The sequence below is a fragment of the Tenebrio molitor genome, chromosome 4, assembly GCF_963966145.1.
Source record: "Tenebrio molitor chromosome 4, icTenMoli1.1, whole genome shotgun sequence".
In the NCBI taxonomy this organism is placed as follows: domain Eukaryota; kingdom Metazoa; phylum Arthropoda; class Insecta; order Coleoptera; family Tenebrionidae; genus Tenebrio; species Tenebrio molitor.
Genome location: NC_091049.1, coordinates 5,922,840 through 5,948,983, shown reverse-complemented (window position 1 = coordinate 5,948,983; position 26,144 = coordinate 5,922,840). Strand labels below are relative to the sequence as shown.

At 38.7% G+C, this 26,144-nt stretch overlaps 3 protein-coding genes across 8 annotated transcripts in view; 1 reads left to right on the top strand and 2 right to left on the bottom strand.

The window, feature by feature from the left end:
* The window catches only part of LOC138129929 (rho GTPase-activating protein 12-like), a 20,815-nt gene extending 10,634 nt beyond the window's left edge, over positions 1-10,181 (top strand). For 3 of the 6 annotated variants that reach the window (XM_069046263.1, XM_069046267.1, XM_069046266.1), the window contains exons 2-6: positions 4,607-4,773; positions 7,587-8,296; positions 8,376-8,644; positions 8,723-9,002; positions 9,053-9,508. In XM_069046263.1, coding sequence (XP_068902364.1) covers positions 4,607-4,773; positions 7,587-8,296; positions 8,376-8,644; positions 8,723-9,002; positions 9,053-9,423 — 1,797 coding nt within the window. In that variant the 3' untranslated portion in view covers positions 9,424-9,508. Of the gene's footprint in view, positions 1-4,182; positions 4,534-4,606; positions 4,774-7,586; positions 8,297-8,375; positions 8,645-8,722; positions 9,003-9,052 lie in introns of those variants that run through there. The other 3 variants (XM_069046264.1, XM_069046265.1, XM_069046268.1) reach the window with 3 other exon arrangements.
* Positions 9,587-13,278, bottom strand: LOC138129933 (RE1-silencing transcription factor B-like). The gene is made up of 2 exons (XM_069046271.1): positions 13,031-13,278; positions 9,587-12,975 (listed from the first exon to the last, which is right to left on the bottom strand). The coding sequence occupies exons 1-2, from the start codon at positions 13,160-13,162 to the stop codon at positions 12,163-12,165; spliced, it is 945 nt and encodes a 314-aa protein (XP_068902372.1). The 5' UTR covers positions 13,163-13,278; the 3' UTR covers positions 9,587-12,162.
* LOC138129930 (sperm-associated antigen 6-like) lies at positions 13,271-26,144 on the bottom strand. Its single transcript, XM_069046269.1, has 7 exons — positions 25,970-26,144; positions 25,765-25,922; positions 25,304-25,715; positions 24,988-25,251; positions 24,179-24,528; positions 13,478-13,684; positions 13,271-13,422 (listed from the first exon to the last, which is right to left on the bottom strand). The coding sequence occupies exons 1-7, from the start codon at positions 26,097-26,099 to the stop codon at positions 13,321-13,323; spliced, it is 1,623 nt and encodes a 540-aa protein (XP_068902370.1). The 5' UTR covers positions 26,100-26,144; the 3' UTR covers positions 13,271-13,320.

Below are 26,144 nucleotides of genomic sequence, written 5' to 3'. Positions count from 1 at the left end.
ACGTAACGTCAAATAAAATCATTTGAAATTAAATTTGAAAAAATATTGTAAAAGGGACACTGTGTATTTTATGAAGAAAAGTCGAGAAGAAAGGGGAAGTGGATCGTAATGATAAAAAAAAAACAAAGTGGAGAAAGAATTTTCCGTTTTCTACGACAAACAATGACAAATCGTTCAGTTGAAGATTCATAGAAAATGTGTCAATTCCTGTTTCGTAAAAACTTTGTTTTTGATTTTCTTTGCCACATCTATAATCGATAAAGATTTTATCAGTCATGCATGAAATCAGTGGCTGCAATAACACTCCTTGTATTGTGTTGTTGCTTCCGGAACGTCGCAGTATAAATGAATAAATACAAAATGAGAGAACAAATCTTGAAACATTGAAAAGTGTGCCAGTATTTTTGAAATAAGGCAAAAAGAAAAAAAAGAAAATTTGGAATGGAATGTCTAAAAAATTCTCGTCAAAGCCGCCTTTGGATTTATAACGCATATGGTACCGTTAGCGTTTTTCGATTTTACTTGTCAAATATCACATTTTTAATGAAGGTAAAATAACAATTTTTCAATTTTACGAAAACTTTTTGCTTTGACAATTTTACGAGTTGAATTTGGACATTTTTATTCTGGTTAGGCCCGAGAGCTTTAGCTCGAGGGTTTCATCTTTGAATAATAATGCCCAAATATCAACGAGTAAAATTGTCCAAAGCAAAAATGTTTAAATGAAAATTGAGAAATTTATCAGATATAAAAAATTCGGTTGTGTTATTTTTGGCAAGATTAATTCCAGAATACAAACTTTAACGTTAGGTAATTATTTATTTATAACAAAACACAATTATTAAAAACAATTTGAGAATCTGACAGGAATAGCATGCAAATTTAATCACTTTTGACAGATGACAGAGTAGTAGGACGTTTTAATCGCGATAAACATTTTTGATTGGATAAAAGCAAGTGGTCTGATTGGCTGAACACGTACGTGGGAATTAATCACCTAAAATTTTACATAATTTAATTGTTTAATCAGTGCACCTTAATTTATCATGTCAATTGACAAAAAGTGACGAAGACGATGTTGATTCACGAACAAAAAGCATTGACGACAAAATGGTACTTCAGAAAGGGAAAATTTGAAAAAAATGCTTTCGATAACTTTGTGCTTGTAATTTGTACATTTGAAACAAACGTTCATTTTCTTTTCAAAATTCATAAAACGTAAAGCAAGGTTCGGCACTGTCCGTTTTCAAAATTTCTATTCCTAAAGTACCTACTCTAGCCGTTTAAATCCCATTTTTCTACTTTGCGTCTGTGTGAAAGCTACCGAATGATCAAAAATGACTGAATCGGTTAGTAACAATGAAAATTTGAATGATTTTGGTACCACTGTAATCTAAACACATTTCCGGTTGTCAGCTTTGACTGTGGTGACAGGCAAAATTGAAATTTACCATCAAAGGTTCATTTCTGTAATAGCATAAATATTAAATGTCGTGTCAAGTTAAAACATCCGGTCAGTGCCAATTACGAGACAAAAAAACACCAATATTTTTCAATTGTTTCATTGCCAATAGACTCAGTCATTGCAAACCCATTTTGAGTGCTGTAATTCGCGTTTTGAAACAAATTAGTGCAATTTACGTTTTCAAGGTTGGCATTCCTGCTCTTGGCATGAGGAAAATGAAATGTCAAAACAAAACGAATTTTAATGTAAGTTGTTTCCGTGGAATTTAAACATTAATCTCGTATTTCTGGCGGGGAATAGTTGGTTGCAAAAAAAAAAACGGGAAACGAAAATTTTCCTAATGTAAATTTGATTTTGTCCGTTTGTCAATTAAATGTCTATTTGACCTCTCAAATAATTTTGAAAAATGTCATTGAATTTTGACCATAATCTTTCGTAAGAAGGTTTCACACTAGGTATGTATGAATTGTAAAAATATGTCAATTTTATTATGACAGTTACCGTTTTTTTTTGCAACCAACTGTACATACAAAATTGTCTTCGCTCATTTGTAATTTGTTAATAACAATTGAAATTTGAATCTTCCAAAGAATATGACAATTGTTGGCAACCACGACAAAATTCCCAAAATTTGAAAATTGTTACTTTTCACTTAAAAATGGCTTGAAAGGTGCAGAGTATGTACGATATCATTTCATTTATAGGGCATTTTGTATTGAATTTTGCATGGCAAACGAGCTCGTCATGCCCTAAACCCGTGCGTGCTACAATTGCTTCTTATAAGACTGATACAGGCTGTTTGATAAAAAACGCCTCAACCCATAACTTTTTTATTTATTATCCGATTTCAATGAACAAAAAAACCGAAGATATGGTTTTTCATGCGCTACGAAGCAGCCATAAAATATTATTTTTTTTGGCGTAATTTTCAGTAGCTTACGATAGTCAACTTTTTTTTTTTAAATGGACACATGTAGTTTTTTAGGCTCGGTCTGATAAAGTTTTTTTTTCTGAATCTAACGATGTATTAAAAATTATCGTTTGGTTCATAGCTGACTGAAAAAAAAAACAATTTTTAATTGTGGTTCAGTTTATTATGAAATTTTCAAGTGTGCCGTGAAAAACAATTGGAATACAAATAGCAACAAATGTCAAGTGTGAGTTTGAAAATTTTCAGGTGCAATCTTGAAGAGTTTTATTATTATTTTCTTGGAAAACATAAATAATAATTAAAAAAAATATTTTTTTTTAAATTATTATTATTTTTTCTATTAACTTTTTGTTTTTGACTAATTACGATTTTTAAAACACTCGAACATAAAATAATAGTCAAATGACTGCTATCCTGCATGACTGACAATGTTATTTTATACTTAAATAAAAAAAGTTTAAAAAAGCAGATGAAAACTTCTAAGCTGACGTTTAGATAAATGATAACTTTCAATACATCATTAGATCCAGAAAAAAAAACCTTATCAGACCAACCCTAGAAAACTACATGTGTCCATTTAAAAAAAAAGTTGACTATCGTTAGCTATTGAAGATAACGCTAAAAAAAAAAACATTTTATGGCTGTTTTGTAGCGCTTGAAAAACCATATCTTTGATTTTTTTGTTCATTGAAATCGGGTAATAAATAACAAAGTTATGGGTTGAGGCGTTTTTCATCAAACAGGCTGTATAATATCCAGGGTCATTATAAATTACTGTACAATGGCCTGCAATAAAAAGTAGCCATCACTTTTCTGTCACATCAAAATCCAAATGTGTAATTAATGCTTTAATAACACTGACATTTAAATGATGGCTAACTTTTTTTGCCGGCCACCGTACTTAGTCCAAGTTATAGGTTATTGTTATAGGTAAGTGAATACACACCGTTCACACACAGGAGTTAAATTGATTGCAAAATGCAAAACAACTCAATATTTTTAGATTCAATCGTTAATTTAGAAAGAAAGAAAAAAAATTCTCATCACCGCACTTTTCACCTAAAAAATGACACTGACAGTGACAAAAATTGACAGTTCACAGTGAGGCGGCAAAAATTTCATATCATGAGGATGGCTTGCATATACAGGGTGTTTCTGAAATACGTGTGTTAATTTTAACCAGTGGAAGAACGCGCCAAATCATGGAACTTTTCTCTATAACATTTTTACGAAAAAGCAATACAAATTGATTTAAAATTTGGAATAAATAAACCATCAAAGTGTATACCCGCCAATGGGTAAGGGCGAAAATTTTCTGTTGTGATAGAAACAGAGCTTTGTTAAAAAGTTCCATTGTTATATAAAAAAACAAATACAAAAAAATAGAAGCTAGTTAATCACACAAAACGACTCGTTTGGTAAAAATTGTGGGACAAAAAATCTTTGAATAGTTTTACGAATTTTACAAAATGTTATAGAGAAAAGTTTCATAAATTGGCGAGTTCTTTCACTGGTTAAAATTAACACACGTATTTCAGAAACACCCTGTACAACGACCTTGTACCATTTTTACAAGTTCAATAATGTCGTAATTTTTACGACAAAAATGTATTTTTTAAAATTATTTTGGAACATCTGACAGGTAACAGACATGCAACGAATACTTTTTATCATCTGCCCGGTATAAAGTCAAAATAACAATAAACGTGAACATTTGATTTTTGGAAAAATCCGAATTCATCGTTACACCGACCACTTCGGTACATCCGAACGACGAATAAAAATTTCTCTAACAACCATCTAATTAGCTGTACCGACAAATGTCAAATTCCACACAGCGATCAGCGTTTATCCGGCACTTAGCGCCGCAACTCGTCCCCCTATCCTGTCCAATTGTGCAATAACAGATCGTTTAAAAGAGTGGGGACCAACGCACACAGCCCACACAACTTCTTTATCAGCCTCGTTATCACTCTTTTAACATGCGCGTGCTTATCCCACCTTCGTCACGCCAGTTCGTTGTCGCTCTACCACCGGTCATGTGACGAATAATAGTACAAAAAAAGAGATAAACAAAATGACAAGAAGTACGATACACTTCGATTGTTTGCCCGAAAACGAACTCAGACTGCTCCAGGTGCAGTACACGTGCCGACCGGCGTCTCCGTCGAGACTGGTCCCTCGGATGTTGACGTTGTGTCGTTTTGCAGGACTTGATCAAGGAGTTCGACGGAGCCGAGGATGCCACCGACAATCTCAACAAACCCACAAATTTTCCGGTCGAAGATGATGAAGAAGTGAAGATCAGAGACAACAGACATTATGTCAAGCAAGAACGGCCGCAGACCTACGCTTCCACCTATGCTTCCTCCACCACGTGAGTGACTCAAGTCAAGTCTGTCAAATTGTGCAAAGGGTGTTGTTGTGGTCGTTTCGAGCAAAAATCTACACACACAACCTTGAACGGTTCGATTTTGCTATAAAACAAACAATTAGTGTACTCTTAGGTTATTGGCATGCTGAGAAGTTTGCTGATTAATGTAGGCCATGGAAATATCTGGCATGTCTTTGCTCGAAGCGGCAAATAGCAAAGGTCAAATCTGTCAAAGATTTGCTTGGTACCACCAATAGTGTTTTCATACACAGGATGAGTAAAAAAAATATATACAGGGTGATTCATATAGTATCATACAAACTTTAACCGGTGGTAGATTTCAACTCCTAAACACTCTTACAAAAATGTCTAGGTTCTAAGGTTAAAATTGTTGAAGATACAGCATGTTGAAAAGTGTACTACCACCTTTTAAAAACTGCAAATAAATAAAAATATTTTACGTTGAAACAAACTGTCAGGCATTGTTGTCAAAATGAAACTAAAGCGAACTTTATAATATCAATATTTTCTCTATAGCAACAATTGTTTGCTTCTATTATGACATTTGTTATACATTGGACGTACTAATAGTAAAAAACCGATATGGTAATTTTTGATGTATGACTCAAAATTTTATTGTTAAGAGTCTTTTGAGACCGGAATCTACCACTGGTTAAAATATTTATGAAACTATATGAATCACCCTGTATAAACGATTATATGTAATTACGTTTTTAAATTTAAGAAAATGGGTAAGTTAAAATTTCCAAATTGTTTCAACATGAAACTATTTCATTTTCGTTACGAATCTTGCCGAAGACCGTTCCGTTATATATTAGCAAACAACCGAATAAATTATCTGTTTGTCAAATTATAATTTGTTTATACCGCAAACAACAAACCTGCTGATATGATTTTGACATTGAGGGAGTTGCTAGTGGTAATCTATATAGAAAAGCGCGCTCTGGGACAAGTAACAAAATATTTTGCGTTTTCGATAAGATAAAGATGCGTGTGTTGTGTTATCATTTCACCAAAACAGATCGCGTTACGGTCTAAACTTGTATTTTTTAATTATTGGCGCATAGATGATAAAAAAGAAATTGAACTGTCACGGCATCCAGGCCGGGTTACAAATACATATTTGGGCTAGACCAGCGGTTCCCAAAGTGTGGGTCAGGATAGTGAGCTCGCCTACGGCTCGTAATGGAATTTTCGTCCTCTTGAGTAGTAGCCATCATTATACTCTCGTTGAGGAATCTACTGTTCCCCACGACTATTAAAGAATGAATGCATTTTTGTTGGATATTCTATGAAAGAATTATATCAATTCCACGCCTCGTGATAGAATATACTGCAATCCACGGCTGTCGGCCAATTATATCCCTCGTGTTGTCATCACGGGCAGATCGTCAATTGGATGCGTTTGTAAACAACAAGTCGCGCATCGCGTAGCAACCGCTAAACGAGGCACAATTTTAATTGTCAAATATTAAAAATCAAATTTACTTAAATTTTCAAAGATTGGTTTTTCTGGGTTTGGTCGTGGAGAAAGTATAGTCTTTAACTCGTCTATAATGGTTATTATTCAATCGGACGATTCCACCACTCGCCTACGGCTCGTGTTGGAATTTTCATCCTGTTGAATAATGGCCATCATTATACGCTCGTTGAAGAATGTACTATTCTAAACACCGTTCACGTTGTTTTGGCATAATGAGAGGCCATGATTTATTTTTTTAACGTTGGACACACTGATTTCCGTCACTAAAGTGCCTGACATGCGGATCTATCAAAATAAATTTAACACGTTGCTGAATTTCCCGCGATGTTGTTCACGTTTTTTTGACATAATGGGAGGCCTTGACTTATTTTTTTAATGTTGGACACACTGTTCGATTTCCGTCATGAAAGTGCCTCTATCAAAATGAACACAACATGTTGCTGAATTTCCCGCGATGTCTGAGTATTATTTTATTGCAAACTAGTAAAAGTGACAACAATGCACTAGACATTGTTGCTGTTTATAACCTCAAACTTAGAAAAAACATAACCTAATTCAACAGACAGCTTTACTACCAAATTAAATGCAACATTTCCACGGCCTCATGTCAAAACAACATGAATGCATTTTACAATAGTTATTTGTACAACTAGTTATGAAAGTCATACTTTTTTTCACGAATTTGCAGATTGATTAATCAAGCAAATAAGTGAAAAAAAGAGACTTTCATAACGTGTTGTACACACACTTTTTTTTCAATTCGATGTACTGTCGCGAGCAATAAATTTTGGTCGTCAATATCATTTCAAAATTTGGTTTGATTGTCACAAATTTAAAAAATTTCCCTGCCTGATTATGCCCACGTCAACAAAGTGTCAAAAAATTGAGAAAAAAAATGACAATTAATGTCATACAACATGATGATAGTTTACGACTGTTTTACAATGCATTTTCGATTGCGTCAAAGAATGACCTTGACGACCAAAATTTATTGCTCGCGACTGTACTCGTATGAAAAATTACAAAAAAAAAATATAGGTATGATTTGACAATCATCTCCAAGGAAATGGAATAAAATGATGCAAAAAGTACTACTTTCCCTACGATTTTTCGTGTAAAAAAGTGCTACTTTAACTACGATTTTGCGTGTAAAAAAGTGCCACTTTCATTACGATATGCAAAAAAGTTTGGGAACTACTGGTCTAGACATATTTGCATTGTTTAATTTGTAAATTGTTTTTGGTTAGAAGAGAAAACGTTTCAATTTCGGGCCGATTTGTCAATTATCCGTAATCGTTGCGTAATTTTTCAGGAAGAAAAAGGACGAAATCCTTGATTTCCGGGGTGCGTCGCGGCTCGAGATCGACAAGGAGCGTTGCTACAAGATCTGGCCGAAGGAGCGGCTTCGCTTGCGCAACGGCGACCTCTTCATCATGAAAGAGACGGGCGAGGTGGTGGCCACCATCGGCGCCAACCTCACCTTGAAGAAGGGCGTGAAGATGGTGGGCCGCACCGACCTGGAGATCACCGACGTCGACAAGCACATCTACCGGCTGCACTTCGACACGGTGAAGGACGCCAAGTCGTTCGTGGAGACGGAGAAGGCGCGTCCGTCGCCGGCGAAGGGCGCCACCCCCTGGTTCCAGCTGAAGTGGCTGCTGAAGAAGCGGTCGAGCAGGGACCTCCTCGAGTCGAAGGGCATCATCAAGAACGAGCCGATCTTCGGCAACACGCTCGAGGAGCTGTGCGACAGTACGAATCCCGTCCCCGAGGTCATCACTAGGATAGTCAGGCTGATCGAGGAGCCGGCCAACATCACAAGCCTGGGGCTGTACAGGGCGTCGGCCAATCTGGCCGTCGTCCAGAACATCCGGTTCGAGATCAACTGCGGCAGGTGGGAGGTCCTGGAGAAGTACAGGAACGAGGTGGACGTCCTGGCCGGGACGCTCAAGCTCTTCTTCAGGGAGCTGAAGCGGCCGCTCATATCGTACGAGGTGTACGAGCTGCTGCGACAGGCCACGGGTGAGACGGGCTGATTAAAATGATCCGGCCTGGATGCCGCGTCACACAAGCAGCTGACCAAACGTTCACAATTTTCCAGCGAATCCGGAACGCAAACAAGAAATCAGCGCCATCGTGAACAAGCTCCCCCAACCGAACAGAGCCACCCTCCTCTACATAATCCGACATTTACTCAAAGTGTGCCAGCACAAAGAACACAACAAGATGGATTTCCACAACTTGTCGATATGTTGGGGCCCGTCGCTCATCACCCTCCCGGACAACTGCACGGACCTGGTGACCCAAACGACGGAATTCACGAGAATCGTCGAAGATCTCCTTTTGCACTATGAAAACCAAAAAATAGACGTAAGAATGTAATTTGCGCTTTTGTCCCGTAAAATCTTGCAAAAGCTTTCGCCCCCTCAACTGGTCCCTTTGTCGCAGGACAACGTCCCCAAACGAACGGACTTCGTCCTCGAAGTGGTCCGAAAGCTGACGGGTATGATCGAAGGCCACCTCGAAGTGGAAGGAATCTACCGGAAGTCGGGATCGAACACGAAGATCGACAGGATCATGAAACAACTAGAAAAACAGAACGTCAACGACGCGGACCTCGCCAAAAGCGACATCCACGACCTCTGTTGCGTCGTGAAGAAGTTTCTCTCGTCCTTGAAAGACCCCCTCCTCCCCGAAGACTTTTACAGTCGTTACTTTTCAATCTGTGGTGAGACGCGCGACGCGACCTCCGACCGAATCCAATTTCAAATTTCGCAGATAAACTAGACGACGACGTGTTGAAACACGAAGTTCGAAAAATGGTGGACGCCATCCCCAGGCGAGACGCCCTCCTAGTCCTCGTCGGTCACCTGAACGAGGTCGTCCGACACCAGGCGAGAAACAAGATGCCGATCGCGGTGCTGTCCGACATCTGGATGACGACGCTGGTGGCCACTTCCAACGTCCAGAACTACAAGAAGAAGTCGCCCAAGTTTTCCAAGCTCTTCCAGATCTTGATGAGTCTGAACGACAAAGTTCTACCCGATGTGGTGGCCGGGTCGGGGTTCGCCCCGACGCTCAGGGAAAGCAAATACGATAACGTACCTCATGATATTCACGACGAAGCCGAAACGTTCACGAAGATGTGACAAAGACTAATACGTGTACGTCTGTTTTTTAAATACGTAAATCAATGTTTTATTTATACGAATTTAATAAAAAAAAGGAAACTCACGAGGCATGTTTTGATAGTTGACACGTGATCGGGACAGTTGGCTTCCTGGACTGGCTGGGATTTATCGAAAGCTGAAATCTCGAGCGGGGAACTTTATTGGTCTATCGGCTTAAGCTGACAACGCTTACATGTTCTTAAGGATAATGGATGAGTATCATGGCCGACTGCCTTACAATTGAAAAGCACCGGCAATGCGGCTCGTTCTTGTTTCGTCCTTATTTATAATGTCAAATTGACAGGACCTGTCACAAAAATATTCTTCACCACTGAAGATGTCTGATTTCATCATATATCACCTGGCGTGTTGATTTAAAAAGTGTCCTAATCCACTTTCTTGGAGCAAGGCCTGCCTGAGATATGACATTTGGTGGGGGAAATCTGCGAGGATAAAATATTCCAGTGGCGTGGCAAAACCGGCCACAGTAACAATCAGCTGATTTTTAATCTGTTGAACACCCCTATTTTACGAAAGATGGACTCGTCCGCCTGTTTTCCGTCTACGCTCACCCCCACCAAATGTCATTCAGGCCGGCCTTACTCTAAGTTCTGTCAAAATAACAGTCAGTCAAGGTGGATAAGGTTACGTCGCCACAGACATCGATTGGCAGTATTTAAGGTTACAGTTAAAAAATTGATATTTTTTTTAAATAAAAAATTATTAGAAATCTATAACTTAATACTTATTTCCGTTTAAATAATGAAAATATCTTATTCTTTTGAGATATTGTCTTCACCAAACTGAAATACTAAATTGTAGTTATTTGTACAACTAGTTATGAAAGTCATACTTTTTTTCACGAATTTGCAGATTGATTAACGAGGGCGTAGCCCGAGTTAATCAAGCAAATAAGTGAAAAAACGAGACTTTCATAACGTGTTGTACACACTATTTTTTTGCATATCGATGTAGGTAAGTTGAGAAATTTGGTCTAAAAGAATTTATGAAAAAAAAAAAAAAGATATGCTTTGACAATCATCTCCAAAAAGATAGAACAAAATGATGCAAAAAAGTACCACTTTCACTACGATTTTGCGTGTAAAAAAGTGCCCCTTTCATTACGATATGCAAAAAATATTTTTGTCAAACTAAAGATGAGTCTTCATTACATAAAAAGTCAGACTTGACAAGTTAGTGTAACATTAAAGATACGTCGAAACGTATTGTTTAATGTTAATTTACGTTTTAAATATTTGTTGTCACTTTCAGAAATAAACTTAAGCATCAGCGCCAACAGCGAAACGATGAACTAATCAAAACGTCACACTTTGAACCGGTGCTTCCCAACTTGACAGTCTACGGTAGCTATTTTACAGTATACAAGCATTTATCTAAAAAAATAAAAATCACAAAAATGAACACAAACACTAATTATTTTTTATAAATTAATCTACGTCCTTATAAGAGAGTTAATATTTTTTTAATATGTATATCGATTTTGATCTTATATGAACGCAAAGAAAATCACGTGACAACTATACAAAGTGTCACGTTATTTTCCGTGGCTCATGTAGGTACTCTCAGGGCTGGAGATTCATTTTTCAAAATCAAATGTCACAACATCACAGACAATTATGTAATTATCATTTTGATAATATTTTGTGCTTGATCAAAATCAAAATTTCAGCTTCAAAATATAGACTAGTAAAAGGGTCACACAGTCGTCAGGAAAAATTATTCGCTCTGTATATGAGACGAAAAAGTTTGAGAATCACTGAAGTGGCGAGCGTTAGCAGAACGCTTTTCCTGTACGTGGGAACCAAAAGCGAAAAAACACCGAGCGATCAAAAAGAAAACAAATCAAGAGTGCTACCTGTTTTTGTTTTATCGAAACGTTTGTCGCAGTTTGAATCATACGCATAATTATACTTGCTATGCACAGTCGTGTTTTATTGGTTGCCTATCTCGTGATTAATTAATAATTTATGCTTTATTTTCAATGGTAAAACTCATTTTACCACTTATTCTGGGATAATTGTTGCTTGCAATTACAGTAAACTTTGCGGAAGTTTTCTAGGTTAACAAGAGCACATCGTTGACGGTTTTTTGACATTTCAGCGAAAAATCTGCTTACCAGCGGCGTCGCATTTGCCAATAAAGCTGGTAAATTACCCGTTCCTACGAATGTAAAATGTTGCTCTGCACTGAACGCTTATTTGCATAGAATTCCGCTACGACATGACCCATAATTTGTAACGCCTGCTCTGATTTGTTTTCTTTGCGATCACACTGTACTTTTGTCGTTATGAAGCGATGAGAAAATTTTGAAGGCCACTGGTTTCTCGTTAGCACTGTTGCTCGGCTACTCTCAACATGTTAAATAATCACTCTGTATGTATTAAACGTGGGGGGTCTTCGTGTAAATTTTCCGTAAACAAAAACTTTTGTTAATAAAATATTAGGGAAAATCAATCTCAAAAGAAAGATTACTGTAGATGGCGCGTTGATATAAAAGTTTGAGAGCCGCCGTTTTCCTCCAGGGCGAGCCAACCAGTCGAGCGTCAGCGGTCCTCAAAATGTCCCCTCCGCCCTGACACCCACCTGCTTCGCGCATTCAGCCCGTACACACGCTCGACTCTTCTCATTTGACAAACGCGCCCTAACTAGCCGACCCGAGGAACATTTCAACACTGACTTGGCAAAAGACAGTCAGTCTCACACGTGACTCCTCTTGTAGTGCTTCTCCAGTTGGTAGGGCGAGACGCACTGGTAGCTGCACTTGGTGCACTTCCTCGGCTTGTCCCCGTGTATGTACAGGTGCTTGCGGAAATTGCTTTTGTCTTTGGTCTGGTACGAGCAGACGGTGCAGCACTGCATGACGGGGCCGTGCTGGGCCACCCTGTGCCGCTGCAGCGCCACCGCCGAGCCGCTGCTGAACTCGCACAAGGGACAGGTGAACATCTCGCCGGTTTTTTCACTGGGGCCGTGCGTTTTCTGGTGGCGCTTCAGCAAGTTCGCGTCGTTGGTTTTGTAGTCGCATTGTGCGCACTCGTACGAACTGGTTTTGGTGTGCTTGGCGTTGATGTGGTAGCTGAGCCTGTACCTGCGGCACGTGGAGTAGTCGCAGTAGGGGCACTTGTACTTGTCAAGGGGGGTCACTTCGAGGCACTTGTGCCGCACCAACTTTACTTGGTCCATCGTGACGAACGAGCATTCGTTGCACGAGAAGATCATCATTTCGTCGGAAAACTCCGAGTTTGGGGCCGTCGCCACTTTGATCGAATCCGCCTCTCGCATGTTGTCCATTTGGATGACTTCGCCGCTTTCGTCGACTCTCTGAGGTGGCTCCGACTCCTCGTCGACCACGCGCGTCAAATTTACCTTGCACTGGAGCCCCATTTTGTTCCTGCTCAGATACTTGTGGATCTTCTCTTCGGACGCCAGACACTTGTTTTTGAAGTTGTAGAAACTCTCGAACATGCTCAGACACTCCCCGCATATACCGGGTTGCTCAGAAATGTACAAGTCCTACAAACAACGCCAATATCCACCACAATCTCCCCGAAAACCATCATTTACTCACCATCTCCGGCACGCACAACTGTAACAAATCTTTCGGTATTGTATTGGGAATTTGCGTGTTGTCGAACGTGTCGATGTAGAAGTAGCCACTTTTGTCGACATTCTGTAGACAAGCGCGACAAATTATCGACATTTTGGGCCATAAAAAACCAAAACAATAAGCCGACTCGCGATTGAGGTTATGTCCGGAAACAAACGTCAAAACGCATAGGCGTGCGCAACAACTTTTGCCGGAGCCGCAAAATTTCAAACAATTTATTTGGCATGAAAAACGTGCGATTTGGTACAAAATTAGACAAGCAAGTTTTCCAGTTCTTCGCTGGGCGACGAGTGCGGTAACATGATCTGAGTCTCGTCGTTCTTGGTCGAGGGCTCTTGCAGAACTGTCATCATCTAAACAACAAAAAATGAGGTTCGTCGACCTAAAGGACGAAACGTCGCGCGTTACTTGTGGCGAGTATTGCTCCACTTTGTCCAAGAGAGTCTCGGGGTAGCCCGGGGAGTAGTATCGAACGATTTCTTCCGGGAAACAGGAATTAATAATTGAGATGTATTCCATGAGCGTAGTGCCGGGTTGGGCCTCGATGTACTGCATTCGTTTCAAGCCGCCGGTGGTGACGAAGAGTCGGCGGGCTTTGGGGTCGTGCGGCAAGATCTGCAAAAGATGACATGTTCAGAAACCGAGTGATTCAAAATAATTTTATTTTGGAGGTCTAGCACAGAGCAAGTGTGCAACAGAATCATCCCGTATATTGTGCGAGACCAGGATTGCATGTTAATTATCCGTAAAAAATAGTATTTATTCCATCCTAAACGATAAAATGGTATTTTATCTACTGTTTTCTTCATGGTAAAATGAAGTTTTATCGTCTAGAAAAATAAAATAATTAATGTTTAACATCCATTGTTGTTTTTCTGTTTTTGACGTTTTTTTGATTGTTGAATTTTTTTGACGTTTATAATTGTCATAATCAAAATAATTCAGTAATTCAATCGAAGTAATGGAGGATGGAATAAAATTTTGTATTGTACACGACGATAAAATTCACCATTATCTTCTCGAGCGTATTAGCCTCTCGGCTTAGGCCTCGAGGCTTAAACCGCTCTCGAAGATAAAATACAATTTTATCGTCTTGTATAATAAATAACTATTAACGTGTGCGTTGCCAAAACTTTGACATTATCTGATGACATTTACACCGAAAACTGTAAATTTCATCTTTTGTGGTGAAAATCAATACAGCGAGTGGTGAGGGCCGCTCCGTGAATTCGACTTAATAGCAATGGATTCGTAAACTTTATTTAAATAATACCGCCTGATGAAATAGGTAGTAGCTTTTGGTGGCTTTCACGGAAAAGTGAACACAATTCGTAGATTGATTCATACCGTCGAGTGGGTCAGATCTGTCAAAAACAGTTGTGAGTTTAGTTAATTACAAGAGATGTTTATTTTCTTTTATTAAAGTTGAAGCATATGTTAGTGTTTCCGTCACCAAAAACCAAAAAAGTTTGCATAAATTCAAATTTCCGAATTATCGAGGCACAGAAATCACTTTATTGTTGTTAAAAATTCTACTGCCATTTTCTTGTACTGTCAAACTTTGTCCTAAAGATGAATATTCTGTAGTCTACACAAAAATGTGTGGCTATTATTTTTTCTGCAATTGAAAACTTTAGTTTTATTCTAAGAACTATTATACATATCACGCATTTGTCACACTATTACTTTGTCAGCATTGTTTTTGCTACTGAACTGTCTTCATCAAAATAATAAAACTAGAATACAAGGAAAGAATATTTGCAGATTCTTTATTCGCCTTATTATTATACAGTCTGATTTTGAAAGTTGTGCAGATATTTTAACCTGAGGTACCTAGTACCTACGTGCTAAAAGAAGGCAAAATAACCCAACTTGCCTTATACAAATGTTAATGGTTTACAAGAAAATCGAAGTAATCATTTTGTTTGGAAACCGCTAAAAATTTCAAATTTGGCGGGCAGTTTTGACGTACAACCAACCTAAAATGTCAAGTTAACACTGTTAAATAAAGTCCATTCAAAAATCAAAAAACCACCAACGTCGCAGTTTCCTCGATAATTACTATCGGCAACGCTGTTCAGTGTAAAATTTGGTGAGAATTGTAATTTTGAGGTTAAGTGTTTATTAAATGTCTTGTTTTTCTGGGCATGTACTATGGCGGCCAAAAAATTTAGGCCGTCACTTTCTTGACATTCAAGTAAAGTGTAAATAAACCTTTAGGAATCGTAACCCCACTTTCGATTCTTGTCATTTTGACAATCAATTTAAACTGCTCAGATATTCCAAAAATCCGACATGAATAAACAAAATTAGAGCACACATACATAGATAACCTTAGGTAAACGTTCTGTGTAGTAGAAATGACAAAATAATTTTGAATTTTGAAATTTACCACCCAAAAAATAACCTTCATAATCAAGATGGTAATCATGATGACAATAAACTATAAAGTACGGATTACAATTTTTTTTTTGAATTGACAGACAATGACGGCCAAAATTTTTTGGCCGGCATAGTATAAATAAAAATACCTAATAAGAATCAATAAATAAATGAAACCTGCTGCTAATAAAACAATATGAAAGAAATTCAAAGTAATTGAATTTTATTTTGAATCAAATAAATGTCATAATTTATAGTTACCAACACAGTATGAAAAAATATCTACCTAGGGTTTTTTAAATTTTACCAATCTAAAGCAACAGGTGGTGGTTTTTTGTTTTTTGAATGGACTTTAATGACTTTATATGAGTTTTTCTATGGTTTTTCTGTCATACGAGGTTATGTTTGGTTTTTGTCGTTAAATTTTTTTGAGTTTTATCATGAATCTTTGATAAAATTTTAAAGCAGTGATAAAATAGTGCCTACAACTTATTCAGAAAACAGCAAAGTAAAAGGACTGTAATTGTGAGTAAAAGCATAAAATGAATCATCAAAGAAATTGTTTAAAATGCTTGCCATCGTTAGCAATGCAAGCTTCAGCACGACGTGCTCAAGAAAGCCGAACTCGAATCAGAATTCCTCTCTTTTCACGAATTTCCTGAGCGGCGTTTTGAACTCGCGAACTGAGAAACTCCCTGGTAATTTGCAAGACGCCGAGTACTTGTTCGTGGCTGTTTTTCAATTTCGTGAAGAATTTCTTCTTCTGTAACTAAAATGCGATCTTCTCGTTGGCGGCCAAGACGCTCGAAATCGCGAAGAGGCCGCACAACGTTTACAATGGTTCGTGCATTGGGAAGAAACCTTTCACCGTAGATTTGTCGTGCTACCTCTAAATATCCACGGGCTTCGCCATAGATCCAGGTTGGTGAAAGCCATTTATAATTTAAATTGAGGTTCTTGTCAAAGTGACTTAATTTTGAATTAAATAACAACAAAAAAGTCTACTATGATTTGTTTAAACCATTTTTTCATAAAATTCAGTGGCTCCCAAATTTTTTTTTTGAAAAACTTTTAGCCCCCTTTTCTCGAAAAATATCAATATTTGTATAAGGCATTATTGGCTCAATCGTTACCTATTGTGGAGTTCTACCACCGGTTAAAATATCTCCACTACTTTCACCCTGTATTTATGATATTAATTAATCTACGCCACTGTATTAATTTTTTAAAGATAAAATGCCAATTTATGACAAGCATACGCGGTGTCACACAATTTTGTTGTTGTTCAAACAGTTGTTTAAAACACTTAAAAAAAATCATTCAAAACCACTGTTTTACTGTTGATCTGTCAAAATAAATATTAAAAAAAATATGACCTGACTTCATCATCATAAATAATCCGTTTGATGAGCTTCGGTTCTGGATATGAACATTCTGCACAATCATATTCTCATAATACTCCTTCTGTAATCTAAAATCGATTCTCGTGACGTAAATTGGATGACGATTTAAAATTTTGCTCTGGAAATGGCGAGAATACAGTTTCACAAGTAAAGAAATGTGTTTATCTAGTTCAAAATGTACAGAGTGTCACATATAACTATTATGGTCGTGGAGCTAAAAAGATCACTTTTCAAAATTAAACAATTATGATATTTTTTTTACTGTTTCATTTATTTTCTGTTTTTCGGTACCTAGGTACTTTTTATTGTTAATATTTCTCAGCAAACCAAGGAACGAAAAGTTTATAAACGAAATTAATCTAAACGTCAAAGAAAACGTTTGAGAAGCATTGTTTATTCTTAATGTGATCCAAAAATACGAAAAAAATCTAAATATGAGCCTCAAGCTTTAGGATATGAACATTTTGAATTTCGTTGTTTAGTACTATAAAGTATTGTCCGATTCTGACCACGAATAACCTGTTTGATCCAACTTGATTCTGGAGATGATCATGCACAAAACTATTTTGACGATATTGTTTCTGCAACTGAGAATGTACAGCTTTTAACTTAACCACTTGTGAATTAAAGTACCTACAGTGCGATCGAAAATAAAAAAAATCGAGACAGCCATGATTAATACACTTCAGTTGGCAGCACGTAAAAATTTAATTCAAATGCCATAAGATGTCATTATTTACAATAGTAACTGTCATTCCGGACTTTCAAGACACTTATCAACAACTTATTATTTTGTCTTTCCATACCTGAAAAAGAACGTGTTCAAAAACAGTCCTGGCACAATTTCCGAATTAATGCAAGTAATTACTGACAACTGCAATTTAATTGATGTCCCGACTTTGCGAAGGTCATTTGAAAACATGAAGCGAAGAGAGTAGCATTATGTTTGGAAGCTGAAGGCAGACATTACGAATATTTACTCTAGTTCGTAAATACGAGTGGAGCTCCTCATGATTCTTTTACAACCGACAGGTCACACATAATGCACCCCTTTATGAAAATCAAGATTTCAACGTTCTCAAAACCACTAACCTAACTTTTAAGACTGACATCTGATAATTGAAATTTTAACGAATTGCCAACTGAAATTTTTGGCCACAGCCAACTCTAATTATTTTTTTTTTATCACACGGTAGAATAGTTCACGTGAACAAACAAAGTAATAATAAAAGATGATACTTGCGGGTCAACTTTGAGGTGACGCCAACATCGACAAAGCATTCGTAAAATTTAGACAAACGACGTTTGACCCGAAACCATAAAACACCACCGACCCACTCCCATTTTGACAGTTATTGCGGTCGTACGAATCAATCCTCGACTCCACTACTACCTTTCGGGACTCTTCGCCTAGGAAATGAAATGAACAAAGAAAGAGCGTCATTCTCACTAAATAAATTTTATTTTCGGCAAAAAATGTTATGTAACAGCTCTCGCTGGCATAATCCTTGCTTTCGGTCACAACACCGGCAAGGTCTAAATGCTTGTTTGGCAGTATAAAAATTTCAACAGACAAATGTGACTCAAAACAAACCAACGAACCAGGTGTATATTATATATTTTATCACTCAAACTTGTATGAACAGGTATAAAATTCGAGATGAACCGGTGACTGCGGTGGACCATGATCTCCAAGGCATAAACATGATTAATGACCGTATAAACATCCACTAGTGTCCTAATAAGGTATCCACTTTATAATAAGTATAATAAATTCTCTAAACGACGTCTCGGCTAGTTCTGGTGGTGATTCTGTGAAGGCACTTGTTTGACAAACACTTAGAATTTTTTTTGCGAGATTTTTGTTGTTTTTTTTTTTTAATTATCTTAAGCCGATGAAAGGGGGGACAGAGATGAGTGCGAGATTGAGAAAGGGCGCAGGACGGCCTAAGCACTTTTAGCAGACACACACAAACTACAACAACAACTACTATTCGGATTCCGCGTCCTGTTTGATCACGTTATAGTTCGATTTTTTCGTCTTCAACATCCTGAGGAACGAGCCGAGGGCGAAGATCGACCTCCTGTGCCTCTGGAATATCTCCGAGTAGAGGGTCTCTCTCAGCACCTTCCTGTCGATGTCCCTGGTCTTGACGTGCTGCGTCAAGGGGGGCACCTTGCAGTCCATCTTCCCAGCCGACGCACCCTGTAGTTATATCACAGAAGATTCCGCCCGGTGCCCTCCGTCGTCTAGGTGATCGAAGACATCCTGTTCCTGATCACCTCGCGGAGCAGCGCGTAGTGCGCCCCGAAGAACTCGTCGTACACCTCGCCCAGGTCCCTCACTGGCGGGGCCCGCTTCCGTGCATGCCCCGCGGCGCCCGTCACCCCGCGCAGAAGCCTCTCCAAATCCTCCACTCGTACGGTTTCCCTGATCTTCCGCACTTGCCTGCTGACGAGGTCGTCGCTCAGCGGGGCGCACTCCTTCGGCTTGATCGTCGCCTTGGCCGCCTTCACCTGCTCGACTTGGTCGTCGTCGCGGGGGCTGTCGACGGTCGACGGGGGCCCGATCTCGATGCGGTGGTGTCGGGTGGCGGCGGTGCGGACGACGGAACGGGGCGCGATCGCGATCCCCTCGCCCCTCAACGACAGGGTGTTGCTGTTTATGTAGAGCTTCTGCGGTGGATTCGACGGCGACGACGACGACGACAGTTTCGTTCTCATTATTCACGACGCGCCGGTCGACATGTTTGTCTCGATCTTGTTTGTTTTGTTCTGATTAGGCGGCGGAGACGGCCACGACGGCGGCAGCGGGGGCGGCGTAGACGCGACTGGGTAATCAATAGCGCTCAGATCGGTCGTCTCTCTCCGACGGACGGACGGAGGGCGGCGGAATGACAACTCGCACACCGACCGTACACCGGGTGTCCCAACATAATGTCGTCGATTGAAACTAATGACATTTGCCAAATAATATTTTTCGTCTGTATGAAAGCTATTACAAACTCCATTTTAGGTGCTGTAATTGAAATTCGCGTTTTGAACCAAACTAGTGCAATTTACTTTTTTAAGGTTGGCATTCCTGATCTTGGCATGACGAAAATGAAATCTCAAAATAAACGCCAAAACAAAACGAATTTTAATTTAAGTAAGTTGTTTCCGTGAAATCAACAACAAACAAATTATAGGCTATGTATGTATAAAAATCAACGATGCAAAGAAACAACTTGAACTACAGAACCAGTAATTGTATAAATCCCACTTCGAAAATAAGCCATGCCAATAAAAATGTTATTTAAGTTGACACTTGTCGTCTCCTAATAATGACGTCATCAATAATTTTTTTAAATGACAACCCTCACTTTTTTCATCTTTTTCTGGCAGACCTTCTTAGTACTTAAACGGCTAATGAAAAAAATTGATACCTTACATAACAATTTTTTTGAGAAAATGACAAATTTTACTTAAAAAATTTAACTTAATTTTTAATGTAAAAATTTTAATTGACCTCAAACAAAATTAAACAAACATCTCAGGTTAACAATACAATTTTACGCAAATGTTGAAATTGCCTCCCGCCAACTATTTGGCACTCACCGACACTTTGTACACTGCGCTCAATAATGTCAGGGCTTATTTGTTCCGTTTCAATGCGAATTCTCTACCGCAAATCGTTCTAAATTGTTTGGTTTATTAAAATAAATCTTCCATTGTAAATAAATCTATTGAAAAACAAATTTTTAATTTGTTAATAACAATTGAAATTTGAATCTTCCAAATGATATGACATTTGTTGCAAACCGCGACAAAATTCCCCAAATTTGATAATTGTTAATTGTCACTTAAAAGGTGCAAAGTAGAAGAAAATAGTGTATGACATCTATTTAGTTTATAAGGCATTTTGTAGCACTTAGTCCTTACTCCTCGCAAGCTCGTCGTGCTCTAAACCCGTGCGTGCTACAAAATGCTACTTATAAGACTCGTATCATAATATACTAATTTTCGGCATAAAGTTCATTCGGGAAGGTAAAGGGGAAATGTTGAAATAGAGTTTCTAGAAAAATTTCTGTTAATCGGATCTTTTCTCTCCGAAACACTACAAAGTCTTCAATAGGTAAATGAATGTTGCCATATTGAACGACACAGGTAACAAAAAATCGACACGAGTCGTGCGCAATGTGGTCGAATGTTCGAAACGATCTTAATTTTAAAATGTACAGTACCAATACCAATGCATCACATTTGTTCCAATTGCAGTACATGTACTATGGCGGACAATAAATTTAGGCCGGCCTGTCATTGCCTTGACATCAAAATGTGAAGCCGGCATTATGTTCAACTAACCCCATTTTCGATTTTTGTCATTCTTGTCATCGTGACAGCGATAATCAAAATTAAAATTGGGAAAAGAAGCGTGCACCAGGGAGAAGTGCTACTACAAATCAGTTATGCTAGTGCGGTATGATCTGTAAGTTACGAAAAGGGTGAAGGAAACGCCAAACAGCTTGAAAACCTTCAGTTTGACAAACTGACACATCAGTCATAATGACAATAAATGGTCGCTTGCATTGACTTTTTTGAAATGTCAGAAATTTGCCGGCCTAAATTTATTGTGCGCCATAGTACGTAATCGCGGTCAAAAAATACTGGTACGCATAGTCTTAGATGATTCAAAATGATTGTGAATAAGTGTGGCAACTATGTGCGAAAATGTATGTGGCAACTGTGTGGGTAGGACAGAGTTGACATTTCTTTGACAGTTCATAGTCGCGCAATTTTTAAAATTGTCAAGACAACGTGCAATGGTATAAAAAGATCAAATGCACGCTTATGAAATGTCATCCAAATGTCAACTCTACCCCATCCAGACAGTTGCCACATACATTTTCGTACATAGTTGCCATACTTATCCACAATCACTATGAATCTCCTAAAATTTGTTTCACAGTCTAGGACACGGAATCTTGGACGATTTGTCATTCGATTGACATAAAAAACTCGCTTTAGGTGCAACTAACCTCACTTTCGAATTTTGTAATTTTTATCATACTGACATGCTAAAAATAATCTTTCAAATGTCAAATAGTTTCAGACGTCCATCATAATGACAATAAAGCGTAACTTAATTGACATTTTTGGAATTGATATAAATTTGACGTCTAAAATTCCGTGCCAGCATACATATTTTTTCACCTTTTTTTAATAAATGAACACGTTTTGTTTTGACATACAGAATGACATAACTAACCTTGTGACTCCCAATATTCTCTGACTGAACTGTCATTTTATTATTTTAATTGTGATTGTAAAAAAATTACGTCATTCCGTTCTACCGATGAACATTCGCCCCAAAAATTTTTCGTTGGAAATTATTCGGCACTTAAATTGTCAGCAATTTCACATATATCCGCATATTTCCTTGACAAATTAAAAATTTTAAACAAAACTTCGTACATGCCAGTTTGTTCTCACACTGTATATTTTGTAGTCCACGTAGTAGATACAGCGTGATCAACAATGACTGAGTCTGTTGGCAATGAAACAATTGAAAAGTACTGGTGTTTTTTGTCTCGTAATTGGCACTGACAAGATTTTTTTAACTTGAGACGACATTAAAAACATTTTTAGTTATGTCAGTTTTATTTATGCTATTACAAAAATGAACCTTTCATGGTAAATTTCAAATTTGCCAAATTTCATTATTACCAACAAATTTAGTCATTCTTGATCGCACCGTATTTTTCACATTATTATTATTAAGAAATTAACACATTCTGTGTTGACATAAATGACCTTGTAATTTTTAAATATTCTGCAACCGAAGCATCTCGAGTTTTTTAACTATAACAGTAAACAATCTGTTTTATTCCATTTTGCCGACGAACATTCGTCTCAAAAATATATAATTTTTTTGCAGAAAGTGCGTCAGAATATTGACAAAATGAGCCGAAATATTCAAAAAATTTCTCGCATAATGCACATTTCCACAACGGATTGTGACAGAACGTTCAAAAAGCATGTCACAGAATTTCCAGAAAATAATTTCAGTTCATCGGATCTTTCCTCATTCGGGCGTTGCCTTTCAGAGTGGCGATATGGCCTGTCGGGATAACTACCCTGATTTTTTTGTCCAAAAAGCCGTCGCACATCTGGCGACCTCTCCTTGTTAGACATTTTCCAATTTTCAATCATGATATTAACATGTTTTATGTGGACATACAGTATGACACAAGTAACCTCATAACCATTTCAATATTTTGCAACTGAATTCTGCTTCACTCCAATTTATACAGAAGAACATTCCTCACAGATTATTTTTCTGCAGAATTTTTCATTTACAGAATGGAATGTGACAGGATATCGAAAAACGACCCTCTACGGTTGTAACAGAACATTTATAAAGTGAAATTTATTGCAGAAAATGTAAAGCAGAATTTCGAAGAGAATAATTTCTATTAATCAAATTTTCTCCTCGCACCCTCTGGTTTTCGTTGCAAACATTGTTCCCATCTCTAACATTGAATAAGTACAATGGCCGGCAAAAAAAAACTAGCCATCATTTAAATGTCAGTGTCATAAAAGCATTAGGTAATTACTATACACATTTGGATTTTGACGTAACACAAAAGTGATGGCTAGTTTTTATTGCCGGCCATTGTATCTATGTTTTGCAGTAAGAGACAATGACATAAGTGACCTTGTTGCTCTTCGAATAATCAGTAACCGAATGAAACAATTTTTTTTTTAACTGTAAAGGCCAGAATTTTATTTTATTGAATTCTGCTGAGGAACATTTTCCGTCACTTGAGTTTTTTGCTTTTTTACGATTTTCCGTGACAAATCAAAACCGACTCTCACATTAACTCGTACGAGTTTAAACGTGAAAAATTAAATTTCAAGAAACTTTGATACGGCACTCTGTAGGTACACACGAGTCGATGAAATATTCTTGTAATGGGATTTTCAAGAAGATTTCAAATAAAATGTTGTCCCTCACTATTTATTCTCACGCTGTATACTCCGACCTGATCCATAGTTTTACGACATAATTCCAGCTTAGTTTTGTCACTTTTCCCCTTTAAATCGATAGACCATTCATTTTTAATGGCGCGACCCTTTCTTTTTTCTCGATTGTTCTAATCTACGTGGACATCTGATCGTAACCGACAGAAACGCCCAATCAAAATCCAAAATTCAACAAAAACGCGAAACCACAACATCTCGAACCAAATCATACTGAAAACGCAGCTTTACACACACACGCAAAAATATTTCCCTCTCATTCTTCCCATTTCTCCCGATCCAAACCCACACAAACTCTTACCTTGCTGTACTGTCCGAGAACATATTTCAGTATGTTCGGGGGTGCGTCGTACAGGAGCGGCTCCAGCGCTGACGTCAACAAACACTTCTGCAGACACAGCTTTAAGGCGAGTTTACACTTGAACTTCAGATCTTCCCCAGATTCTTCGTTCGTGTACAGTTGCACCAGTCTCGGGAACAGATTTGCGGAAGCCACGGCCTTAGCGTGCTCGGGACTGTGCTTCCCGATCTGCCCCAACGTCCACGCCGTCACTGCCAGGACATTTTCGTCCTTGGACTCGTGCAAGATGGTACCCAGGATTAGGATGGCCTTGCAACCCAACACCGACATCGCCAGCTGGTCAGAGTGCCCTAGAATTAATTACAACCGCGTAGAAAAAAGTCCCACCGCAAAATCAAGTTCTTGCAATGAGTAACAAGATCAAAACAATTTAAAACACGTGTTTGTTGCGTATTTAGGGTGGCATAAAACATTTTATAATATCTTTTTTGAATTTTCTGAAACTGGTATGGCTGTTTTTACCCATTCATTTTTACCCACGAATCGTGACTCCCCACTCCCTCCTAAACTGTTACAAATTCAAAACCACTTACACGTCTAAACTGGTTCTAAAAACCTTCATCACCACTTTTAGTTCGTTATTTATGCTTCAACAAGCCACTAACTAACCAGTCAACCACTCAATTTTGCAACTTTTTAAAATATAAACACACCTGACCTGACCTAACCTAACTTTTGACGTGTTCAAGATGGCGGATGCGCAAGGAAACAACTTAACCTCTAAAAACCCCAGAATCGTGTCTAATTACCGGCAATGTACCCCAGAGCTGTGATACATGGTATCCGCGCCTCCCCCGTGTCCTCGTTCAGCACCTCCATCAGTGCCCCAATCCCCCCCGTGTTGACGATCAATTGGGTCAACTCCAGGGTGTGCTTCACTATGTCTCTGGTCAAAGCGGCGGCGTTTTTGCGTACATGGGGGCACGCGTGTGCCATATGCATAAAAACTGAAGGAAACACTTCGGCTTCTACGACGACTTCTGCTAGTTCCGACGAGTGCTTAGCGCACGCACCTGAAATGCAAAATCTCGTAACGTCAAGCTCAACCACGTCGATGTTGTTTACTGAGGGCTGCCAAGACTTGTCGCTTCAGTTTCTCATCCAGATTGTTCAGGTTCTTGGCCAGGTAGGGTATGGCCCCCGCGTCTACGATATTCTGCGCCAGTTCGATGCTGTGTTTGGCTATATCGGCCAAAGCGCTGGCCGCGATTTGCTTCAAGCTCAAGTGGGGCCCCTGCAGCGCCATGATTAGCAAAGGGACGCAACCGGCTTCGACGCACTTCTGGGCCAGGGTTTGGTTGTGTCGTGCGATGTAACCGATGACCCACGCCGCTGATTCCTGCACCGAAGGCTCGAAGTCCTCCAGGCAGTTGATGATGGGGAGGATCGCCCCGGACTCCACCACGAAGGTGGCCAGTTCGGAGTCGTGCTTGCATATGGACCTCAAGACGAAGAGGATCGAGTTCTTTTGGTGTTTCTGCAAAGGAGGGATTTGATAAGTGTCGACAAGATGGCGTACTTCTAACGTTCTCTTTGGGGAGGCTGGCCAGGAGGATCGGGAGGAGTTCGGCTCGGGTGAACTTCTTGGCCACGTTCACGTCATTCTGGATGATGCGGCCGAGGGCGATGGTGGCGCAGTGCTGGATCTGCTTGCAGATGTCGCTCAAGAGGGGTTTCAGCAACTCTGGGGTTCACAGGTTAGCTGGGTTAGAGGAAAGTTGTGGGTTTTACCGAGAACGTTGGCTTCGTTCAGGATCGGGACATTGCTCGATCGCAGTGCCAGTTCTGCAACGGATTTGGTGAAATTCAAGCGAGCTTTTTCGTACTGGTCGAAAATTTGCAGAATTGACTTTGTTGTCATTTTATCAACATAAGTAAACGTCCAATCAAGGAATCAAGAGTGTTG